Source organism: Sebastes umbrosus, chromosome 22 (assembly GCF_015220745.1).
Source record: "Sebastes umbrosus isolate fSebUmb1 chromosome 22, fSebUmb1.pri, whole genome shotgun sequence".
Taxonomy (NCBI): Eukaryota; Metazoa; Chordata; class Actinopteri; order Perciformes; family Sebastidae; genus Sebastes; species Sebastes umbrosus.
In genome coordinates, this window is record NC_051290.1 from 11,178,702 (window position 1) to 11,199,357 (window position 20,656).

Sequence of the window (20,656 nt, forward strand, 5' to 3'; positions counted from 1 at the left end):
TTGATTTTTTTTTTTTTTTGTAACCTATTCACCTGTAGTGTCTTCAAAATGTATGGAATTTTACAATATCTGCAATTTTTCTCATACTCTGAGCCAGAAATCTCCCCTTCAGCAGCACTTACATACACCATTTTCCCAGTTTCATTGCTGTCTATATTCTGAAGGTTTTTACAGAGGGGTTTGTTCATACATCATTCATAGCCTGATTTATAGAACATTGTATTCCTAAAAACATGGCAGAAATTGATTGGTTTATGGCTGTTGACTGTATTTTCTGATTTATGGACTGATACAAAGAGATATCCAAAATTGAGATATCAAAACCCTTTGACTATGTTAAAACCAAAACTTTTTTTTACAGCTTTGGCCAAATGACATGTGCACTGACTGTCAGTAGCAAACGCGGTAATGGACAGCAGTCCCTGGTGTTAAAGTCCAACATCTTGTCGCTATCATCCACCTTGATTTTGGCTCTCTAAAACCGACACACCGAACACGACTGACGCTGTTGTTTTTCTTGACATAGAGCACTCGTCAGTCAGTAAGAAACAGTTGTTTGATGTCTTTTGTGGGTCTGAGGAAATAACCCTTTGTGATCTTGTGATGATGTCATCAGAAAACCTGTGTCTAAATGTGAACACCACATAACACTACATGGAAATGTAAAACGAGGGCACATACAGTACTATATGCACCAAAGCAGTTACCAACGTCAAAGTAAACCAACTGACATTTATGTAAATTCCAAGAACGTGAAATAATTTTTTTCCACTTCACCCACCAACACTTCAGTCAACCGCTTCAATCCAAAAGTAAGCTGAACAAGGTCACACAAGCCACAACACTGAGTCTAGGGACTTTCATACCAGTCCTTTCATCAGTGATAGAAGTTGCCTACAATTAGAACTGGGGCGGGTGTGAAGATAAGGAAATTAACTTTTATAATACTTCAAAGTATTTTCTAATCTTAAATCTTTTCAATTACATTTACTTCATCCTCTGACTTCTGTTTGGCTCTTTATCTTCTTGCATTTCCTTTTTCTGTTAGAAACTATGTCATCAAAAGGTCAATACTCTAAAGCCAGTAGCTGAGTAACCTTTTAGCCTACAGGTTTACAACCTTTTACCTTTTATTTCATCTCCAAATTTTCCATTTCAAATTCGCAGACGTCTTGAAAGAAGAATATCAAAAGGCGGTGTTATATGAACTGTAATGGCGTGCTTGATCTCAAGAGTCATGTACGGTTATCAAATCAGCAATGAGAGATGGAGGGAAAAAGATAAAGATTAAACAGAAAAGAAATGAGGCAACTGATACTGTTGCTCTTGAGTACTCTTTGGCCTGACCACAGATCTAATCATCGCTCTGATATGTTAGAGAAAATAATCAGTGATTTTTATTTCCTGCCCGGCTGCTTCTTCCTTTGTGGGCATACTTTGTAAACCTGGAAATGAGTTAGCAATTTAGCGCTTCAGGTTACCTCATCTCGTAGTCAATGGGTTTTTAGTTAGATGCCTGAAATAAGGTCTGTGATTGAGATTTTAACGTTTTGTTCGACGATATAAAATATGTCAGTAAATATCTTACTCGTGAATTTTAACTTCTTTTTTTTTATTTTAAGTGGCTAAATGAGACTACTAATCGTCATCACACTGACTCCGCCTCCTTTAGAGCCTAGTTGTGTATACTCGCGCTCATGTGACCGTGGTGTAACGTTAGCTTTTTACTTCTGCCGATTGCATTCTCGCTTCAAAAATCATAAAAAGTGGTGTTCATTTGTGAAGATTATCTCGGTGAACAAAACGTGAAAGTATCATAAACGCGTGTTTGCAATAATCCAAAACCCAATGGAAAAAACTCATTGGCTTTTTGTTGCGGGAGCACTCTATTGCGGATTTTTTTTTTTAAAGCAACTTTATTTATAACAAAAAATGTAAGGCAGAAGTAAGGCTCCCTGTCCAAAACAGAATCACACCTCTTAAGATGGGAGTTTTCAATTTACTCACAATCAAACAGTGACGGCGGATGTTATTGACGGCCCAATGGTGCGCTGCTTTAAATGTTGCTGCCGCAAGGAATTGTGGAACGGCATTATCTCCTTTTCTTTCGTAAAGGATGGTCCAGTGTATCTTATAGTAAAGGAGATAAGAAAGGAAGCATTGAAGCACCTTTCCTTAGCATTTAGACCACTTAGATACTCAGTTAAGAACCTTTCTAAGCAAAAAAGACTACTCCACTGTCTGGCAGAAAGCATCAGAAACACCACAAAGTCCAAAGTGTTGAGAATTTGTTGTCAAATGGTTAAGAATGAACCTTCAAGCTTGAGATTCATCATGGTCCTTGAAGGCCTATAACAACTATTTGAGGATAGTGTGTGTTGACCTCTTTAGATGAACGTGGCTACATCCGTGGCTATCCCAGCATCAGGCCTATCGGTTGCTACAAGTAGGGTGTTGACACTGTTACTAATCCACCAACATAATGTCATCATCCTGTACCACAACTAGGATGCTGTCATTCTAAGATCTCTTGACGTCCATTCACTGTGACTCACCAGCTTTAAATATGCCACGCGTTTCCTGTTAAATTTGATTTTGTCATTTGAGTAAATTTGAGGCACGCTCTGAAAAGGAGGCAACACAGGTGTTATGAAATAGTGGACAGAGATGATGCAGGGTACAGGGTGAAAGGAAGGATGCTTTGCTGAAATGTTTCTTATGTAATGATCTGCACATGCAAGACATTTCATTTTGCAAGCCAGTACTTCATGTACTCGTCTGGACCTCTTGTGGAAAAATACACAGCAGCAAAAATTCAATATAAAAAAAGCTTTATTAAGTTAACAAACGTTACCTTTTGTTGTTGACTACAAACGACCAAACACATTACTGAAATATCTCAAAAAGTATATGTGATAATTTACATATCCAAATAGACATAAATTATTATTATTATTATATCAAGTTACTGCCATACAAAGTTAAACATTCTTTTTTAGGTTTAGAACAAAAAAAAGACCATGACTAGAAATCATATAAAATATACAAAAAAATGATTATGATTTTGTAAATTTTTCAGACCAACCAAACAAGCAAAGACAAGTAAAAACATTTTTTTGGGGTGATGGTTTTACCTGCTTCCTTCTACACAGCCATGCTAGCAGCTATGTTAGGCACAGTGGGGCTTTGAGCAAAATGTTCACCATCTTGCACTTATTTGGTCATAAATATTAATGCGTGTACCAAATTTCATGACAATCAATCCAATGGTTTTTGAGGCATTTCATTCAAAACCACAAATGCCACCCTCATGGTGGCCCTACAGGAAAAGTCTTGGGATCACCAAAGTCATTGAGAATCATCATCTGGGAACCAGGAATGTTTTTACAAAATTTTGCACCAATGGTGGCAAAATCATATAGGACCATATATATCAATATCACACACATTCATATCACGTTTTCTCTACTGGAAGGGCACCCTAGAGGGCACCTTATCATGTTTTCTCTACTGGACGGTCATCACGTTTTCTCTACTGGACGGGAACCCCAGAGGGCACTTCATCACGTTTTCTCTACTGGACGGGAACCCTAGAGGGCACTTCATCACATTTTCTCTACTGGACGGGAACCCTAGAGGGCACTTCATCACATTTTCTCTACTGGACGGGAACCCTAGAGGGCACTTCATCACGTTTTCTCTACTGGACTGGACGGGAACCCTTGAGGGCACTTCATCACGTTTTCTCTACTGGACGGGAACCCTAGAGGGCACTTCATCACGTTTTCTCTACTGGACGGGAACCCTAGAGGGCACTTCATCACATTTTCTCTACTGGACGGGAACCCTAGAGGGCACTTCATCACGTTTTCTCTACTGGACTGGACGGGAACCCTTGAGGGCACTTCATCACGTTTTCTCTACTGGACGGGAACCCTAGAGGGCACTTCATCACGTTTTCTCTACTGGACGGGAACCCTAGAGGACACTCAGAGGCCACACTTTTTATACCAATTTTTTATAGAAATCCATCCAATAGTTGTCGAAATATTTCCAAATATAAAAGTAATGTAAGTAAAAGCTCAATAATGCAAATTACAAGTCAACACAGTCTGTGTCTAATCAATTGATAAAGTAAAAGTAGTCCAAGGAAAACAGCTTGTGTTTGGAGCATAGCTTAATTGATCTGCTCGACACTGGCCAGAGTCTTGAGTTCAGGCTCGTCGACTTCTTGGCCCGCCACACTGCTGCTTCTGTCCTTGCTTTTAAAGGGCCTCCCCAGTTTGGTCGACAGAATGCGCAGGACAGAGGTCTCATCCGGTGAAGACCCGCTGCGGCTGAAGACAGAGGTGCTCCTGCTCTCCGAGTTGGTGGCTTCGAAGAGCTTGCCCATGAAGCTGAAGCCGGCCTGGCGGATGTGGGAGCTGCCGGCGAACACGTAGAGAATGGGGTTGACGGCGCTGCTGAAGTAAGCGAAGGCCGTGACATTTGGACGGGCTGTAAGGGCCGCCTTGGTCACTGACTCACTGCCCGTCAACAGACCGACCACCTGGAGGAAGGAGAATGGGGAGGGAGGTTAGAGGAAGGGAGGAAACAGTAAAAGCCAAGTCATACTCATCACTCTGCAGCTCTGAGTTTTTTTCTCTTAGTAGGATTACTGTTCTTTCTCACTGTCCATGAAATTCAACATTTCCTGCAGCCGTTTCGCAGTAGAAGCTATGAGGAAAGGGAGGAATTATGCCCTTAGAGTCACTGTGAGTCATTTAAGTTGAAATATCTGTGCAGGAAGTGTTGCGTTTCATTGCATCATGATATCTACACCATTAAATAGTGAATGAGAACAGTATTTGTTGTTAGTAGGGCTGTCAATCGATCAATCAAATGTTTAACCGAGATTAATCGCATGCTTATCCATAGTTAATCGCAATTAATCACCAATTAATCACACAATTTTTACCTGTTCAAAACCTTAAAGGTACCTTAAAGGGAGATTTCTCAAGTATTTAACGCTCTTATCACACATCAAATGTGCTCAAATCACAACATGGCAAACTCGAGCCCAATGTGATTATCATAAATCATAAATGATATGTCAAAGTAAGCAGCACTGAAATGATGGAACATTTTAAACGGAAAATGTATATTTAAAGTGCATCGCGTCGCATTTTTTTCAACATTTTACTAAAACGTCAGTAGTTTGGTTGACTGATGATGATAAACGATGGTTGAAGGTTATCGCCGACCCATCTGTTTATCAATCACGACAATGTGGTGGTCACACTGTCTGAAACGGCCATTATAACAGGGTGTTTGGTGGATTTAAAGACAGTAATGTGTCTCTAATGTTACCTGTTATAACTGTTCTGGGTCAAGATGCATTGTGAGCTGTTAACCATAAAATAATCCCAATAACCTTTTAATGTCCTGTTATGGGAGCATTTTACCTCAAAAATCATGGGGGAAACATCACATACCTGTCTGAATACTTACACGTTTTTAGCATCTAATGGAATCAGTAGCCATTTCTAGCCTATACAATTCAAACTCTGACCCTTCAACAAAAAGCTTAATAAAATCACCTCTATGATGTTGACGATGAAATAGGGCAGCCAGAATATTGCAAAGGCAATGATGATCATCAAGATGAGGCGGCTGCCTTGTCCTTTGCGCTGGAACTTGGCGCTTTGCAGGCGGCAGATGACGGTTGTGTAACAGGTGTTGATGAGGGAGAACGGCACCAGGCAGCCCATGATGGTCTCAAACAGGTACTGGAAGACCTTGTGACCCACGCTGCCCCAGTGGTACGGTACGCAATAGCTGACAGTGGCATTGTTCGTCTTTTTCAGATTACTGTCAGAGAGGAGGAGGAAGAAATACACAAACAGAAAGTTAATGTGACACTAGATATAGCGACTAGAGACTGTCAGGTCTGTAACAAAATATAATTATTAATGAATTTATTACCACTAACTTATAACAGATATATCAACATTTTTCTTAGCATATACTAAAATATGTGACAATTGAAAGACAGAGCTTCTTAAATAGTTTTACCAACAATTCAGCTACAGGTATGGAAGTTCATTAGTGACAAAACTATTAGGCAACCCAACGTTTCCTCATACAGCGGTTCATATGATATCTTATTTTTTGTGCGTTCTTCTCCTTTCCGATTACATTTAATTTAGTTATGAAACAAACTAGAAATTCAGACAAGAGGGCAAGTATTTTTATTTTCTCACTTGCTGATAAGATATGCCATATCTTTATAATCTAGGATCTATAAAGTTCTGAACTGTCACTCAATTTCTCCAAAGGACACCCAAGTTAATACTAGAAATGACACCTTTAACACAGAGAACCAACAATTGTGCAGGGTTTTTGCTTTTAGAAAGGGATTGCAGAAAACTTTTTCTTCACTTTTTTTGACATATATCATATCACATATATCAATTGATTTGACTGTAGTTCCCTTCATCAGTGCAACAGCCATGAAAAACTCAACTTAATAGAGGAAATTTTAGTCTCACCTGCGGTAGAAAGGCATCGGCACTGCCAGGATGAACGCTAACACCCAGACCCCCAGCAGGAAAGCCAGCAGGGAGCGCTTGGTTCTCATTCTCTGGGTCAGAAAAGGCCTCGTTACGGCCATCCAGCGGTCCATGCTCATCAGGCAGATGAGGTAAATGGACACGTACATGTTCACATTCGACAGGTAATGCACCAGCTTGCATGCTGCCGAGCCAAACTCCCAGCCCCGGCCTCCAGCCAGGTAGCGCAGGAAAAAAGGGGCGCTGAGCAGCACGGAAGCGTCCGCCAGAGCCAGATTCAGCACTAACAAACAAGTCACTGAGCGCTTCTTCACACGACAGAACACCGACCAAATCACAAACAGATTCCCCGGGAAGCCCAGCACGAACGCCAGCGTCAGGATGGCTATGCCGACCTGGGCGCTGATGGGAATGGAGCCAGAGGAGGACTGCTGGGAGATGGTGGTGTTGGTGATATTGGATGCCATCATGAAAGCCTCTGAAGAATCTGAGTTTAGCTTCAAACTGACACAACCTTATAACGGACAAACAGGCAGGAAACAGGATATGTTGTGTTAAGTGAATGTGTGTCAATGCCGCCAAATATTGCACAATATAATTTTTTTCTCATCTTTGTTATTGTATCTCTGCACGTCATTTCTGGAACGTTGTGGCCAGTAATCATCAGGCAAGCAAAAGAGAGGTCATGAACTGCCTCTTTAGAATTGGTAGGGTTTGATACTGTCTCACTTTTAGTGTCTTACTATCTGATAACGATGTGGTAACATTTATTGTATAAGACTATTGTGAAGCAAGTAGGCTAATATTGCATTTTCATGTGGTGAAAGACTGATTATATTTAATTTTCTTGCATTTAGTGCATATATTTGTTCTTTTTTTTGCCATTTGTTTGGCTAAATAAGTCCAAGAAGGAGGGGAAAGCTGATGAAATTTCTTTATTTGAAAGGAGCAGTGTGTAGGATTTAGAGCCATCTCGTAGTGAGGTTGCAGATTGCAACCAACTGGATACTCACAACTCTCTTTCCAAGCATGTCGGAGAACTACAGTGGCCTTCAGGTAATGTCAAAAATGCAGACTCTCTAGAGACAGTGTTTGGTTCGTTCGTGTGTTCTAGGCTACTGTAGAAACATGGCGGACTCCGTAAAGAGGACCCGTGCCCTATGTAGATATGAAGGACTCATTCTAAGCTAACGAAAACACAACGATTCATAGTTTCAGGTGATTATACACTAATGAAAACATAGTTGTGAATATATTATTCTATTTCTGCTAATAGATATCAGTAAATCCTACACACTGTTCTTTAGGTTCTAGCTTGTGAAGGAGCACAATATATGTCGATTGAATGTGGCTAGTAATTAGAACTTGTGTAACAGTTCTGTTTTGTACCACATAATAAATAATAGAGGATCACTGAAAACCTTTCCTTTCTTTTTTTCAAATTAAAACTTTCATCAAGCTCTTCTAGTCTCTAAGCACTCATGTTCTACAGAAAGCTGCAGCCTTTGTGTTACAAAACAAAAAAGATAATTAACAAAAAGCCATGAGTATATTAAATATAAATTTTGTTTTTTCGGACTTTCATTTTGACATTTTATATAACCTACTACTGAGATTTCAGTTCCTTCTCTTATACTTGTGTGACAAAATGTATAATTACTATTATTACTAGAATTATTATGACTATTATTTGGTTTTGTTATAAAAAAATAAAGAAAAATATGAATATTTTTGTCAAACTATATGATCTCCAGTGGAAAATGTATTTTGAAAATTAGGAAAGTTTTACTCATAGAATAGTTTAATAAATTTAATTTCCATACTGACCTTCAACTGCTGATCTTTTTTAAGGCCACAACGGTAAATCCACTCCAAAAGTTAACCAATTCCCATCTATTTTACACCTTGCGTGATCGACTGTTAACTCCTGGGCTTCTCTCTTTACTTTGAAGACTGCGTTTGGAGATTAAAAAAAACAAAAAGTACATATATTGCGTAAGAGGCTTGTTGTGAGAGGAAGAGGAAGTCAGCTTGAGCTCGCTGGGTTTCGACATTTTATTCTATTATTGCTGATCAGTGGAATGATACTGGTACAGCTTTATGGAAAAATGTTGATGCACCTGCTGCCGTGTGTAGAGCAGCAACAATACGCTACAGCTGATTGGCACACACCTCATTATGGAAGAGAAAATGCGGATGACATGTAGAGCCACAAAATGTTGTGTAACATAATTTTTAAGGGAAGAGCAGGAATGAACAGCACAAAAGATCATAATCAGGGTGAATATGTGAGGGGGTGAATATTCCAGTAAACTGTCAGGATCTTGTTGATACATGAGCCAGTCATCTTCAGTGTCTGCTCTCTTGCACAAGACATCATCTGATTTACAGCATATTTCACTTTCGACATAACCCAAACTGCATCACAAAGTTGTAATGACTGCTTATGGCAGGTGGGTGAGTAGGTGATGTGGATGGGTCCAACAAACACAGGACTTTCAACCAGGAGACCGGTGTTAATGTCCCAAAGTGTTGAGTTATTTTTAAGTTATGTTAGTGACGTTAGTGGCGTGTTGTTTTAGTGACGTGTTTTCCGTGCTTCTGTTACGTTGTTTCCGTACATCTTATAATTTTATTATCTCATACTAAGGGATTTTGTTGCCTCAACCAAACTGCGGCCGTTACCGTAGTTTTGTTGCGTGGCATAAAAAATGACACACAAAAGAGGCATACAAATGACGTGCGAAAAGGCAAAAATGCATTCTCATGACACACAGAATGTCCTTGTAATGTTGTGCTATTTATACGCCTTCCCGTGAGATTGGGTTGATTTTTCTCAGGAGACCAAAACAGAGCTAAAAGGAGAGACTTTTATTCATGAAGTGGCCAGAAACACGGCTCCAAATGAATCCTAATGATGCTCTGTGTCTGCTGGACGTGTAAACTGACTACTAAAGCGTTCACCATATCAACTTTATAAGGTGATTAAATGTCAATGTTGTGTTTACAGCTTTTTCCACTGCCCCCCAAGTGGCCAAGAAAATCAATTCATACAGCTTTAAAACAAACAGATGTAAGAGAGAAGCACGCAAAGCGAACACATTAGTGCGAATATTACAAAAACAAAATCAAGTGCCACTCCGTCAAACCTGAGCTCTCAATGTGCACTCGTCACTGAGGTATAACAATTTTCCCTGTTTCAATTTATTTTGACATTTCGGTGCTTCCGTCAGGCATTTTGACCGTAAAGATGGACGACATGACAGCTCCACAAAAGTGAGGCCAAAACATTTTGATTGCCCCCTGGTGGCTGGCTGCAGTATAGGTCATAAAGCACGCCCCCTCCATGTTAGTGGATAGGACATGGGCCAGAATAAAAAGTCAAAGTACACATTAAATACATTTTTCCCAAAGACGGTTTCTGTCATTTTAGGTAGTTCTGAGTACACTGATGTATGTTTATCAGTGGGGTTTTTTTTCTGATAAATTTGCTTTTAATTAGTTATTTGATGCTATAAAAAGGGGTGTGTCATGATTGGCAACTGTGAGTCTCTCTCGCTGATAAGCTGCGGCCGTCCTCAGCCCGTGATTGGCTCGGGTGTGTGTGTGGGCGGGACCTCAATACCGCGGCTCCAGTCTTCCCAATCACTACTGCGGCAGACTCTGGCTCCAAATGACTTCAAAATCTTAAGATGGCAGCTCCCGAATCCCAAATATTTTAACTTCACTTTTTGTAAAGTGGGAGGAAGTGGAGACACGCCGTCTGTCTTTATATACAGTCAATGATTTGGACGAATAAAACATTCCTTGAACAAAATAGCACAGAAAAATGTTGACATTACAGTAACAATGTACAGTAAACATAAGGCATTAACTGGCCCTGGATTATACTCCACAGTTCTTCCTTATAAAATAGTCCAGAGCAGAGTAATATACAGTTGTGTTTTACCCAACGACTCAAACACAGCAATCTCATTTTAAGGATGCATCGGGCTGTTCCAGGATCAGTATGTCCAGTGACATCCCTTTCAAAGTTTGTCTCATTTGGAAAGAGGATTGACGTTATGCAGCAGCTGCTGAATGTTTTCTTGATCGGCAGGAACCAGCTGTGCACGATGAGCCCTGATTAATTTGACCCTCCAGAGGAACAACACCAGCTTCAAGCCTGCTCAGTCTTGCCATTCTTCACCGGTTTGGTATTAGAGTTCGAGTTGGTAACGGAGTCTCGATCTTTGTCCTTTAGCATGACGGCATCCGCCTCTTTGTCTTTGTCGCGGCTGTTCTGGCTGTTCTGTCGGCTCTTCCTGGTGGCCGAGTCCAGCCCCGTGCCCTCGAACAAGCGGGCCATGAACGCCAGCCCTTCTCGCCGGATGTAGGACTTTCCTGCGAAGAAGTAGAGCACCGGGTTGGCACAGCTGCTGATGAAGGCGATGGCGGAGGTGATAGCTCGGCAATTGTGCCATATTGAATTCAGCCTGGAGGGTGGAGAAGTGAGGAGAGCATTTCATTAGAGACAAATGACTGACTTTTTTTTTTTTTTTATCAGAATGTACATTAAAAGGGTCACAGAATATGCATAATGTATAGAAGTACTCAGATATTTTACTTAAGTAAAAGTAAGAATACCACAGTGTACAAATATTCTATGACAAGTAAGTCAGGCTAGTGGTTTCTACCTCTATTAATCTTCATTTGGAACTCTCGGTAAGAAAATAACATTTTCCAAAATGTTGCATTGCCAGTGATGCATTAAACGGCTCAATTTGACTCAAAAATGTTTTCACGGTTGTATTTCCTCATCAGGAGTTTTTAATGGCCTTTCACTGGCGCAAGGTTGTCTCCCACATCACTTTTTCATTTCAAAAACCCATCCATTTTGTGTCACTGCATCTGTTTTTCACACATTTGTCTCTACCTGATGATGTGTCATGATTGGCATTTAACTGGTAGTTGAAATTATGCATTTTAATTTGATGCTTTTTATTTATGTAAATTCCTGAGCACATTCAGATTTAAAAATAACTACCTTTGTAAATTACCAATTTTTTTTTTTTATTTAACCATTAAGTAGTACCTCCACTAGATGGTGCTCTAAGACCCAGTGGTTGAGAATAGCTGTTCTAAAAGTACTCCCAACTGTAAACCATTTAAACTGTGACAACACAGCACCTTCTCATTCTCAAGGCGTAAATTACCGACACTTTGTCACGCCCCCTTGGCGTGTGATACCAACGCACAAGGTACCCTTTAGCGCCTGTATAAGACGGTGCGGGCATTCAATTAACTGCAACGTGTGGATAAGTAATGGATAATGTACAGCTAGCGGGTCATTGTTGTAAAATAAACCCCAACAGGGCGATGCAGCGATGCATCACCCTGAAGGTGTTTATTTCACAACAATGACCTGCTAGCTGTACATTATCCCGCTTATTCCACGACTACTTACTTAAGAAATCAATAATTTGACATAAAAAACGGTCCGCCAGAGTCCGACATCAGAACTGAACCCATAGCAACGGTCTGTTATACATAGCAACGGTCTGCTATAAAAAAAAATAACAGACCGTGGAACGCCGTGATTGACCGATCAGAATTGAGTATTCAGCAAAGCCGTGTAATAACACTGATGATTGTTTTGTGTTTTGTATTTTAATATTAGCTATACAAAATAAGGTGCACGCAAATGTTGCCACTTACTTGTTTTTTATAGGACCCTTTGGATACAAATCCCATGTAACCTGAGGACAATAAAAGAATTGCTTTGTTAATAACAGTGAAAACTTTAACGATCAGCATCTATTTTATAAATAATATTAAAACCTGGATGCATGCTGAATACATTTAAATGCTCTTCACTGTATCCATAATGCTTGGAAGAATGTGTTACTCGTAAAAACAGGATGTATGACATACTTGCACCATGTTGATGAGGTGGTAGGGCAACCAGAAGAGACAGAAGGTCAACACGATGGCAAGGATGAGCTTCTCGCTACGAATGCGCCGGCGGAACTTGGTCTGTCGGAGTCGCCGTAAGATGCAGATGTAGCTGACTAAAATGACACTGTAGGGAATTAAAAAACCCAACACGAGCTCCAGCGTATACTGGAGGACCGCCTCCTGCATGGAAGATAAGATGAAGAAATAGAATTTAATATTCTAACATTCTTTACTTTTATGCGTAGGCATTTTCTGTTTCACTAGTTTACTAGTTTTACTAAGTTTGAACACACTGGACAATGTCAACCAGTGTTTGATGATGAAATACATATGAGCCCACAAAATGTTATATTGCTTCACCCTTAGGTGACGCTAAAGCAACATGCTGAAGTTAATCACTGCGGTAAAGTGGTAATGAGTCTGACTCATGTGACTCATTTTGCTGCAGATCCTGAAGCATTATGAAAACATTTTATACCTATTTATTATTCAACCAACACATTTAGAGGAATGTACAGCCTTGGTGAATGGTGCTTAATTGTTATTGATAGTATGAAGATAATCAGGTTTTTATTCACTCACATATTTTCCTTCGGTGTGGAATGATTCGCACGTGTTGTTCTTTTCTGCCACCTTTCTGAAGATCATCGCAGGAACAGAGGCGACCATCACCAGGACCCACACCACCGCCAGCACCCGTAACACAGCCTTCCGGCCGGTGAAAAGAGTGACGCGCCGCGGCCACAGCACCGCCACCATTCTGTAGACGCTCATGAGCATGATGAGGTAGATGGATGCGTACATGTTCGCCAGACACAGGTAGAAGATGATCTTACACATCACGTTCCCAAACACCCACTTCTTCCAAACCAGGTAGATGATGAAGAACGGGGTGAGAGCCATCAGAGAGCCGTCGGCGACGGCGAGGTTGAGGATGAGGAGGGTGGTGACGGAATGCTTCCTGGCACGAGCCAGGACGCTCCAGATGATGAAGAGGTTGCCGGGGAAGCCCAAGAGAAAGACGAGGCTCAGGATGGTGGCGCCTATAGAGGTGCTGACTGTGGAACCCACAACGCTGTCATTAATTGAAACAGGGGATATGGTGCTGTTGGCCATTTTTGTCACCTGCCAAAGAGAGAACATTGGTGAATATTTTTTAAAGTTTAACTCAGTACATTTATTTCTACCTTTCACTTCACAAGACACGGAAAACGTCTGTTGGTCTGGAGGAGCTGCAGCATTTATTTCTGCACAAACATCCACTGTACATTCACTAGATATTCTCAGAGCTAAACTAACTCTTCTGCAGTGTGGAGTGAGCGCGCATGCACGTGTAGAGGTGGAGCGAGACAGCGAGAACGCACGTGGTGTGTGAGTGAAGGCAAGCAGGCAGCGGAGAGGAGACTCCGGCCACACGCGAGTGCGCATATGCGAGCGCGACCCGGTAGATTTATACGTGTAAAAAGTTACAAACAGTCCCTTAACAAACAATACAAATGCTAACAAAGCAATCTTCAAAAGTCTGCTTTTTATAATGAATTCCCTAGCAAAGACCACACCATTAGTACAGTACAACAGTAGCTTTATTGGAATGACTGGAGGATGCGGGAAAGATCAGATGAGGGTCGAGTTTGGTGGGATGACTGGGTGAGAGTCATGTTCGGTGAGATGATGGGGGTCGAGAAGAGGAATGAAAAGGGGCCAGTTACCGGGGTTGAACGGGAGCCGAAGGTTGGTCTGGGTCGTATACGGTGGGATGATGGAGTCGAGGAAGAACAGGGGTCGATCACATGGGGCCGAACGAGGCCGAACGGGGTCGTGAGATGGCTGGAGCGTCTGGAACCTGAAGGTCAAGACTCAGAGTGGGGGAACGCCTCGATGAACTCGATACAAATCCACGACTTCCTTGTTGTGAGGCAACGGTGCCGACCGCTGAGCCACCGTGGTGCCCTGCTGAGAGAGGAGAAGAATGTTTGGGGGTTAGGGATGTGAGAACTGAGACAAATGGGAGAGAAGAGGGTTATGCCAGGTACACTACACGAGAATCCAGCCAATTTTTGGTCTCTTGACAATTGTCAGCAAAGCCCCGATGTTTTAATGGTTCTAAAGATTATCTTTCCGGATATTCCTGCAGTATGAGGTACGTTAAGAGTGTTTTTTACATCCCTCGATCTGCTCGGAAGTCTGAAAGGAGTATTCCCATTACAAGCTTCAGATTTTGGTCTTAAAAGTGCTTTTTAATTTAATAATTCCATCTTATTTTTGTGTCACAATCCAATATTTCATGGCTTGCGCAAAGCAGGTAATAGAAAGTTGTTATAGTCGTGGACTGTCATCTTTTTTTTAATAATTTCTCTTTTCCACTGGCGGTTTTATGTTACTGCTTAGTTTTTTCAGCAGTCTAGTTGGAATTGCATGAATGCTGCAAGCGTTTTTGTTTTAGGGGCAGTCAGAATAAACTGCATTCCGCCTTAATTTATAAGTAGGAATGGTGCATTTTACATCAGAGGAGGCGCAACTATTTATTTGACAATGTATGCGGTCATACTTGTTACTTATTGGAGTGTTTTTTTTAATGGATTCAATGGATTCAATCGATCTCAAATCGTAAATATTAAACATGTTCAATATTTATGATCTGATATTTCTGTTGTGTGTGGGGAACCCCGAGGACAGCCGATGACACAGTCACGTGTGGAAAGAACGATAGCCAATTGAGAACCAAGCTGACTGAATGGATAATGAATAATGCAAAATGCGAAGCATAAAGTAGTAAGATGGACCTCAGAAATGGAGGACCAACTTGTTGATTCGTGGCAACAACACAAGTGTTTATTTAACGTGTCTCCATGACTTCATCCACCCATGCTTTGTGAATTTTCACTACAAAGTAGTGCAAAAACTGACATTCTTCCTGCCTACACTAAAGTCACGTTTGATCGCGAGATATTTTGCGAGATTTAAGTTTTTTAGTTGTGACTCTTGTTGTTCGTGAATGGAATCTGGTAGTGTGTGCTGTTTTGGCCAAATCGAATTAACAAGTTACAGGTGACTGAATTAGCGAGGAAGAGAAGCGTGGTCTTGATCCTGTACCTTAGTTATAATAACTTCATGAATCGATATGGGACAGTGTTTTCAGGGAAGTTTCTCAAACAAGTAACAAGAATGTGGGAGCATTTCCTGGCACCGACCTGCAAAATAACAAAATGTACTTTAACAAATTTAATTAGTCAGACTTCCAGAGTAATAGAGAGCCTCACCTCTGAATCCTACTCCATGTTGTATCTGGCCCAGCTCTCAGTTTGACACCTCAAGTATGTATTTCTGCAGGAAAGCGTGGGAGTGTGGCGCAAGTGTAACAGGTTTTAACGGAGATTCTTAATTCCTGAACAACGAGACCAGACACGAGTGGAGCATCTCAGTAAGGAGCATATTAGCTACTGTTAATGCAACTTCATCATATTTGTCTCTGACTCAGGTACCACTAGCTGACTGCTTCCTTAAGATCCAAGAAACCTAGGTTTATATTTTTCAAGCGTATCAGACATATATTCAAATTGTTTATAAATGGTCAGCAGTATTATATAATCAATCCTTTACCAAACTGGAAGCCAGTGTAAATCTTTAAAGGATGTATCAGGTCATATTCTATATTTTTTTAATTATTCAGCAAATCCCCTGAAAACACTAAAACGACGTTGAATTGATCCTAAGGTCTGATATATCTTATTCCTCTGAGCCATAGAACTCCATTGTTGTCAAAAACACTATTACAACACATCAATGAGCCACACGGATGCACTGGACGACATGTTCCTTCAGCATGAACACGTACACTGTTGTTTATTTTGAGTGAATCCCATAAAACACTGTCCTGCTACTCTATGTGCTGACTACCGCAACAAATGTGTATCCATCCACGGCTAAAAAATAGTCCCCAACAAATTAACTTTTTACTCCTGTTTGAGTAAAGCTTCCTAAAAACTACATTACCCAGCTGTTTGAGGAAATTAGCTGGCATTATTTAGAAATGAAAGCTTGTATATGTGAGACATTTTTAAAGAGTTATCACTTTCAGGCTGGCCCACACGAAAAGATTTTTCAAATATTAACAGATTTTGAAAATGTGAGAGACCCAACACAAGACGACATGTTATGTTAAATTTAAAAGTTAGACAAAACACCACACACTAACAGATTCCAGAGTCCACACTAAAAAAAAAACAAAGGAAATCTTGCAAAATCTCTTGTGATCAAAATATGACTTTAGTGTAAACAAAAACAGCGGACGACAGCGATGTTAGTTTTTGCATGACTTTGTACTGAAAATTCACAAAGTAAAAGAAAAAAAAGTATGAAATCACTGAGACACGATAAATAAACACTTGTGTTGTTGCCACAAATTAACAAGTTGGTCCTCCATTTCTGAGCTCCATCTTACTACTACTTCACGTTTTTCATTAGCTCGTGCATTAGCTGCGGCCGCTATGATGCTGGTGGTTGTCCCTTCTTCGTGAGTCAGCTTGGTTCTCAATTGGCTGTTGTTCTTTCCCACGTGACTGAGTCATCAGCTGTCCTCGGGGTTCCCCACACTCAACGGGATATTCGATCGTAAATACTGAACATGCTTAATAATTTAATCTCCCAAAATCGGCTTGATTCTCATGTAGTGTGTACCCGGCTTTAACAGATTTAAGTGGGCTTGGGGATGAGTGCAACAGACCAACAGGACTAACACGTTGTTGGTTGCAGTCTTTTTATAGGATTTGTTAATAAGCAATTCAAAAAATATAAAATATCACCAGGCTTGTCCTTTAAGAGATTTATAAACTAACAGCACTTTAAAATATATGCTCGATATATATCTATTAGGGCTGTCAAAGTTAACGCGATAATAATGCGTTAAATTTGTTTGAACGCCACCAATTCAATTTCTTTAACGCATTAACGCAATAGATCTTTTGAAGGTTGTAGAGCTCAGTTTTAAAGTGATATGTGATGTTATTGGCATCATATTAAACTACAAAACTCAAGGAATCAATTGGTACCAACCATGTCCTACAAGCTTCCACGAAGGAGGTTAAATAACGCTCCAAATTTACACTAAATTTACACTAAATTCAACATTTTTAAAGGGGTCCCTTGACCTCTGACCTCAAGACATGTGAATGAAAATAGGTTCTCCCCTTTACAGACATGCCCAGTTTATGATAATCACATGCAGTTTGGGGCAAGTGATAGTCAAGTCAGCACACTGACACACTGACAGCTGTTGTTGCCTGTTGGGCTTGAGTTTGCCATGTTATGACTTGAGCATATTTTTTATGCCAAATGCAGTATCTGTGAGGGTTTCTGGACAATATTTGTAATCTGATTTAGCCCTCAGCAGTCAATTACTTGAGATCCATTTTACAGTTCATTCAACAGATATTGTATTTATCCCCTTGGAAACATGTAGCTGTTTCATGTCACTGGAAAAACGTTTTCTGAAGTAACATGTCGTCACTTGCTCGACATATCTTGACTATTAGTTCAAGAGCACACCCCAAAGGCTCACACTCAAACTATTCATTGTCAGTAGTACTGTGTATATAATCACATATTCACACCCACGTCTGCTGACCGAAACTGTTTGATATTTCTTTGGAACTTGTGCAGTAATCATGGATCATTGCTATGCAAATCAGTGTGTAGTTGACTGTAGGGGTAAGCAAGTGCACGCTAGGTGATATCACAGGTACAAACACAGAAGAGGTGGAATGATTGCGACTTGACAACCAGATATTTGTTGAGTATTGGAGACATTTACCTCAAGTACTGCTCTTGGTATCATTTGTATCACATTTAAGGGGGTGGGACCTTAGGAACTGTCTCTTATTGCTTTAGAAAATGGTGTTTTTTTTATGAAATTAATTAATCAATTAATTAATTATTAATTCTTTTAACTATTTGGCACATAGTCTGTTGTGTTTTGAGTTTTTGTTTTTGTTTTGCTGTTTGGTTTTGCACTGAATAACACACTATTTAAAATTACAGCACAGATGTGTTTTTAGAGAGAAATAAAATAACATACAATTTGATAAGGAAAGCTAATAAATAGATAAATTAGTGAATAAAAAATTGCTATAAAACAAATAAAATAAAACAATCCTGTAGTCATGATAATAATTGTGGCGACTAAAAAAGCTAAATACTATATGTGGCCTTTTTATACTAAAAGATTAAATAAATATAGACATTGTCAGCAATACATAAGTAAAGATTTATATTTTTCTTCAAAATATATCAACATTTCATATGTGCACCCAGCCATTTATTCAGTCTGTCTACTATTATATTTCATATATTTTATATTTTATTGTTTGCTTATTTATTATATCTTTGTTTACTTACTATTATATATATATATATATTTATTTATTTATTTATTTTTTACTGACTGATCTTGTGGTTTGCTCTGTCGCCTTTGCTGCTGTAATTCTGCCAATATAGATAAAAGATTATCTTATCTTATCTTCTTGTCTCATTTCTTATGCTAATGATGTAATCATTTTTAGTTATATTCTTCTACTGCAGATGCACTTGCAAGAATTTTCAAATTAAATATTGTTAGATAAAAGCATTTTCTCAGTTTGAGAAGTAGAGAGTGACAAAGAGATGTAACCACATGGCAGTGTTTACAGAAAGCCGGTCAAACCACATTGACAGTGGCATCAAAGCAGCAGCAGCAGCCAGTGAAACTGCGTCATATTGTGCAATGGCCCCAAAATGAGACACTATACCAACCATAGTTGGTCTTTTCTGTTTCCGCTCCTCTTGTAACCCTTTTGTTTTCTTACAATTGCTTTGCTTTCTTCCTCTATGTTTTAGTTTTTACTATCATTTTGTACAAACAGAGCTCCCTTTAGTCACCACATCCCAGATTATAAAACCTGACTCAAAAGGTGTGTTTGTGTGTCTTGTGTGACTCACACACATACCTTCTGCCTACAAAGTAAACCATACATACATTGTTCATATGTGAACAAATCACAGCTGTCAGATGAACCTGACAATAATGTCACAAGACCACATGAAGTGTAGAATCTCACAGATACACAGCAACAAATAGCAAAAACAGAACTCCTGTAAATCCCCCCAAAAAAACAAGTTTCTCCTAAAACGGTTGCAGTAACTACGGTTGATTGCCATGTTTTGTTGGCAGTTGTAACCGCAGTGTTGTTGCTGACAGAAACCAACGCAGACTCATGAATGACAGGCAGAGAAAATGAGACGCTCACCTCAAGTCATCGACTGTAAATCCCAACAGAGGAAAGAAGACGCCAAGGGATGGAAAAGGAGTCTGAATCTGATGTTAAAGTTGTGTTTTCTTCCTTTTCTTTTTAACCTTTCCTCTCCGAGCATTTTCCCCCCACCCACTCTCTCTCTCTCTCTCTCTCTCTCTCTCTCTCTCTCTTTCTCTCTCTGTGATTGATTTGTCATGCTTGCTGGAACATGTGGGAAGGTGTGTCCCCATTACCTGGCCTGTCTCTGCCCTGGCAGTCTGTCAACATCCTCACATGTCGACCGAGGAATTCCATCTGTGTAGCGTCGCCTTAAAGGGTTGGTCCATTTTTCACTAATGGTATCTAGTCATGCAGGTCACTGCTTTATATCCATAAACGAAATTCTATTCACCCTGAGTGTATCAAAGTGGTAGTTAATACGTTAGATATCTACTCTAAGTGGCAGAAATATGTGGACACCCAAATATTACACCCAGTGCTTGAAGTGGAAAATAAGTGCCAGTACTCTCTAATTCACATGTTGGCGTTTGTATCTAACCTCTTGCGACTTATTCCTATTTATTCATTATTTCTTTAAGCATGTTATACTGTGTCAATCCTAATCAGTTGGGGTATCATTGTTATATTATTATACTTGGGCTATGCATCTTCTATATTAGGCCATGATACTCCAATAATATTCCAGCTGGAACATTATAGGGTTAAGGTGGCGTGTTTAGTGTTGATAGTTAAAGTGTTAATTGTAGGCTGTAGTCGGGTATCATTCAGGTTTTAGGAGCAGTGTCTGCAGTCAGTTAAATTATTATTTTGTTATTTATCATGGCCTTCATCTGAACATTTAATCCTTCTGGAAATGTTTGCCCTATAAGAGCAGATTCAGAA

General features: G+C 39.9%; 2 protein-coding genes across 5 annotated transcripts; both read right to left on the reverse strand.

The window, feature by feature from the left end:
* Nucleotides 1–3,838: 3,838 nt before the first annotated feature.
* ltb4r (leukotriene B4 receptor) lies at nucleotides 3,839–9,919 on the reverse strand. The gene is made up of 4 exons (XM_037758218.1): nucleotides 8,379–9,919; nucleotides 6,531–7,065; nucleotides 5,580–5,850; nucleotides 3,839–4,549 (listed from the first exon to the last, which is right to left on the reverse strand). The coding sequence occupies exons 2-4, from the start codon at nucleotides 7,019–7,021 to the stop codon at nucleotides 4,178–4,180; spliced, it is 1,134 nt and encodes a 377-aa protein (XP_037614146.1). The 5' UTR covers nucleotides 7,022–7,065; nucleotides 8,379–9,919; the 3' UTR covers nucleotides 3,839–4,177.
* Nucleotides 9,920–9,985: 66 nt separating this feature from the next.
* On the reverse strand, nucleotides 9,986–20,529 carry ltb4r2a (leukotriene B4 receptor 2a). 4 transcript variants are annotated; one of them, XM_037758223.1, is made up of 6 exons: nucleotides 19,769–20,528; nucleotides 14,198–14,438; nucleotides 13,071–13,613; nucleotides 12,465–12,668; nucleotides 12,249–12,289; nucleotides 9,986–11,026 (listed from the first exon to the last, which is right to left on the reverse strand). In XM_037758223.1, the coding sequence occupies exons 3-6, from the start codon at nucleotides 13,602–13,604 to the stop codon at nucleotides 10,711–10,713; spliced, it is 1,095 nt and encodes a 364-aa protein (XP_037614151.1). In that variant the 5' UTR covers nucleotides 13,605–13,613; nucleotides 14,198–14,438; nucleotides 19,769–20,528; the 3' UTR covers nucleotides 9,986–10,710. The 4 variants fall into 4 exon arrangements, with proteins under 4 accessions (XP_037614151.1, XP_037614149.1, XP_037614153.1 ...); XM_037758221.1 differs by having other exon boundaries at nucleotides 14,198–14,441; XM_037758225.1 differs by lacking the exon at nucleotides 14,198–14,438 and having other exon boundaries at nucleotides 19,769–20,529.
* Nucleotides 20,530–20,656: the final 127 nt, after the last annotated feature.

Bases quoted from the DNA above. Each gene is read 5' to 3' on its own strand.
- ltb4r (XM_037758218.1), bottom strand. From the start codon at position 7,021: ATGATGGCATCCAATATCACCAACACCACCATCTCCCAGCAGTCCTCC. The intron at 5,851-6,530 runs GTGAGACTAAAA...CCTCTCTGACAG, and splicing joins CCGATGCCTTTCTACCGCAG to TAATCTGAAAAAGACGAACA. The intron at 4,550-5,579 runs GTGATTTTATTA...TCCTTCCTCCAG, and splicing joins TCATCGTCAACATCATAGAG to GTGGTCGGTCTGTTGACGGG.
- ltb4r2a (XM_037758225.1), bottom strand. From the start codon at position 13,604: ATGGCCAACAGCACCATATCCCCTGTTTCAATTAATGACAGCGTTGTG. The intron at 12,290-12,464 runs GTATGTCATACA...TATTGTCCTCAG, and splicing joins ACCTCATCAACATGGTGCAA to GTTACATGGGATTTGTATCC. The intron at 11,027-12,248 runs GTAAGTGGCAAC...TCCACCCTCCAG, and splicing joins AAGGGTCCTATAAAAAACAA to GCTGAATTCAATATGGCACA.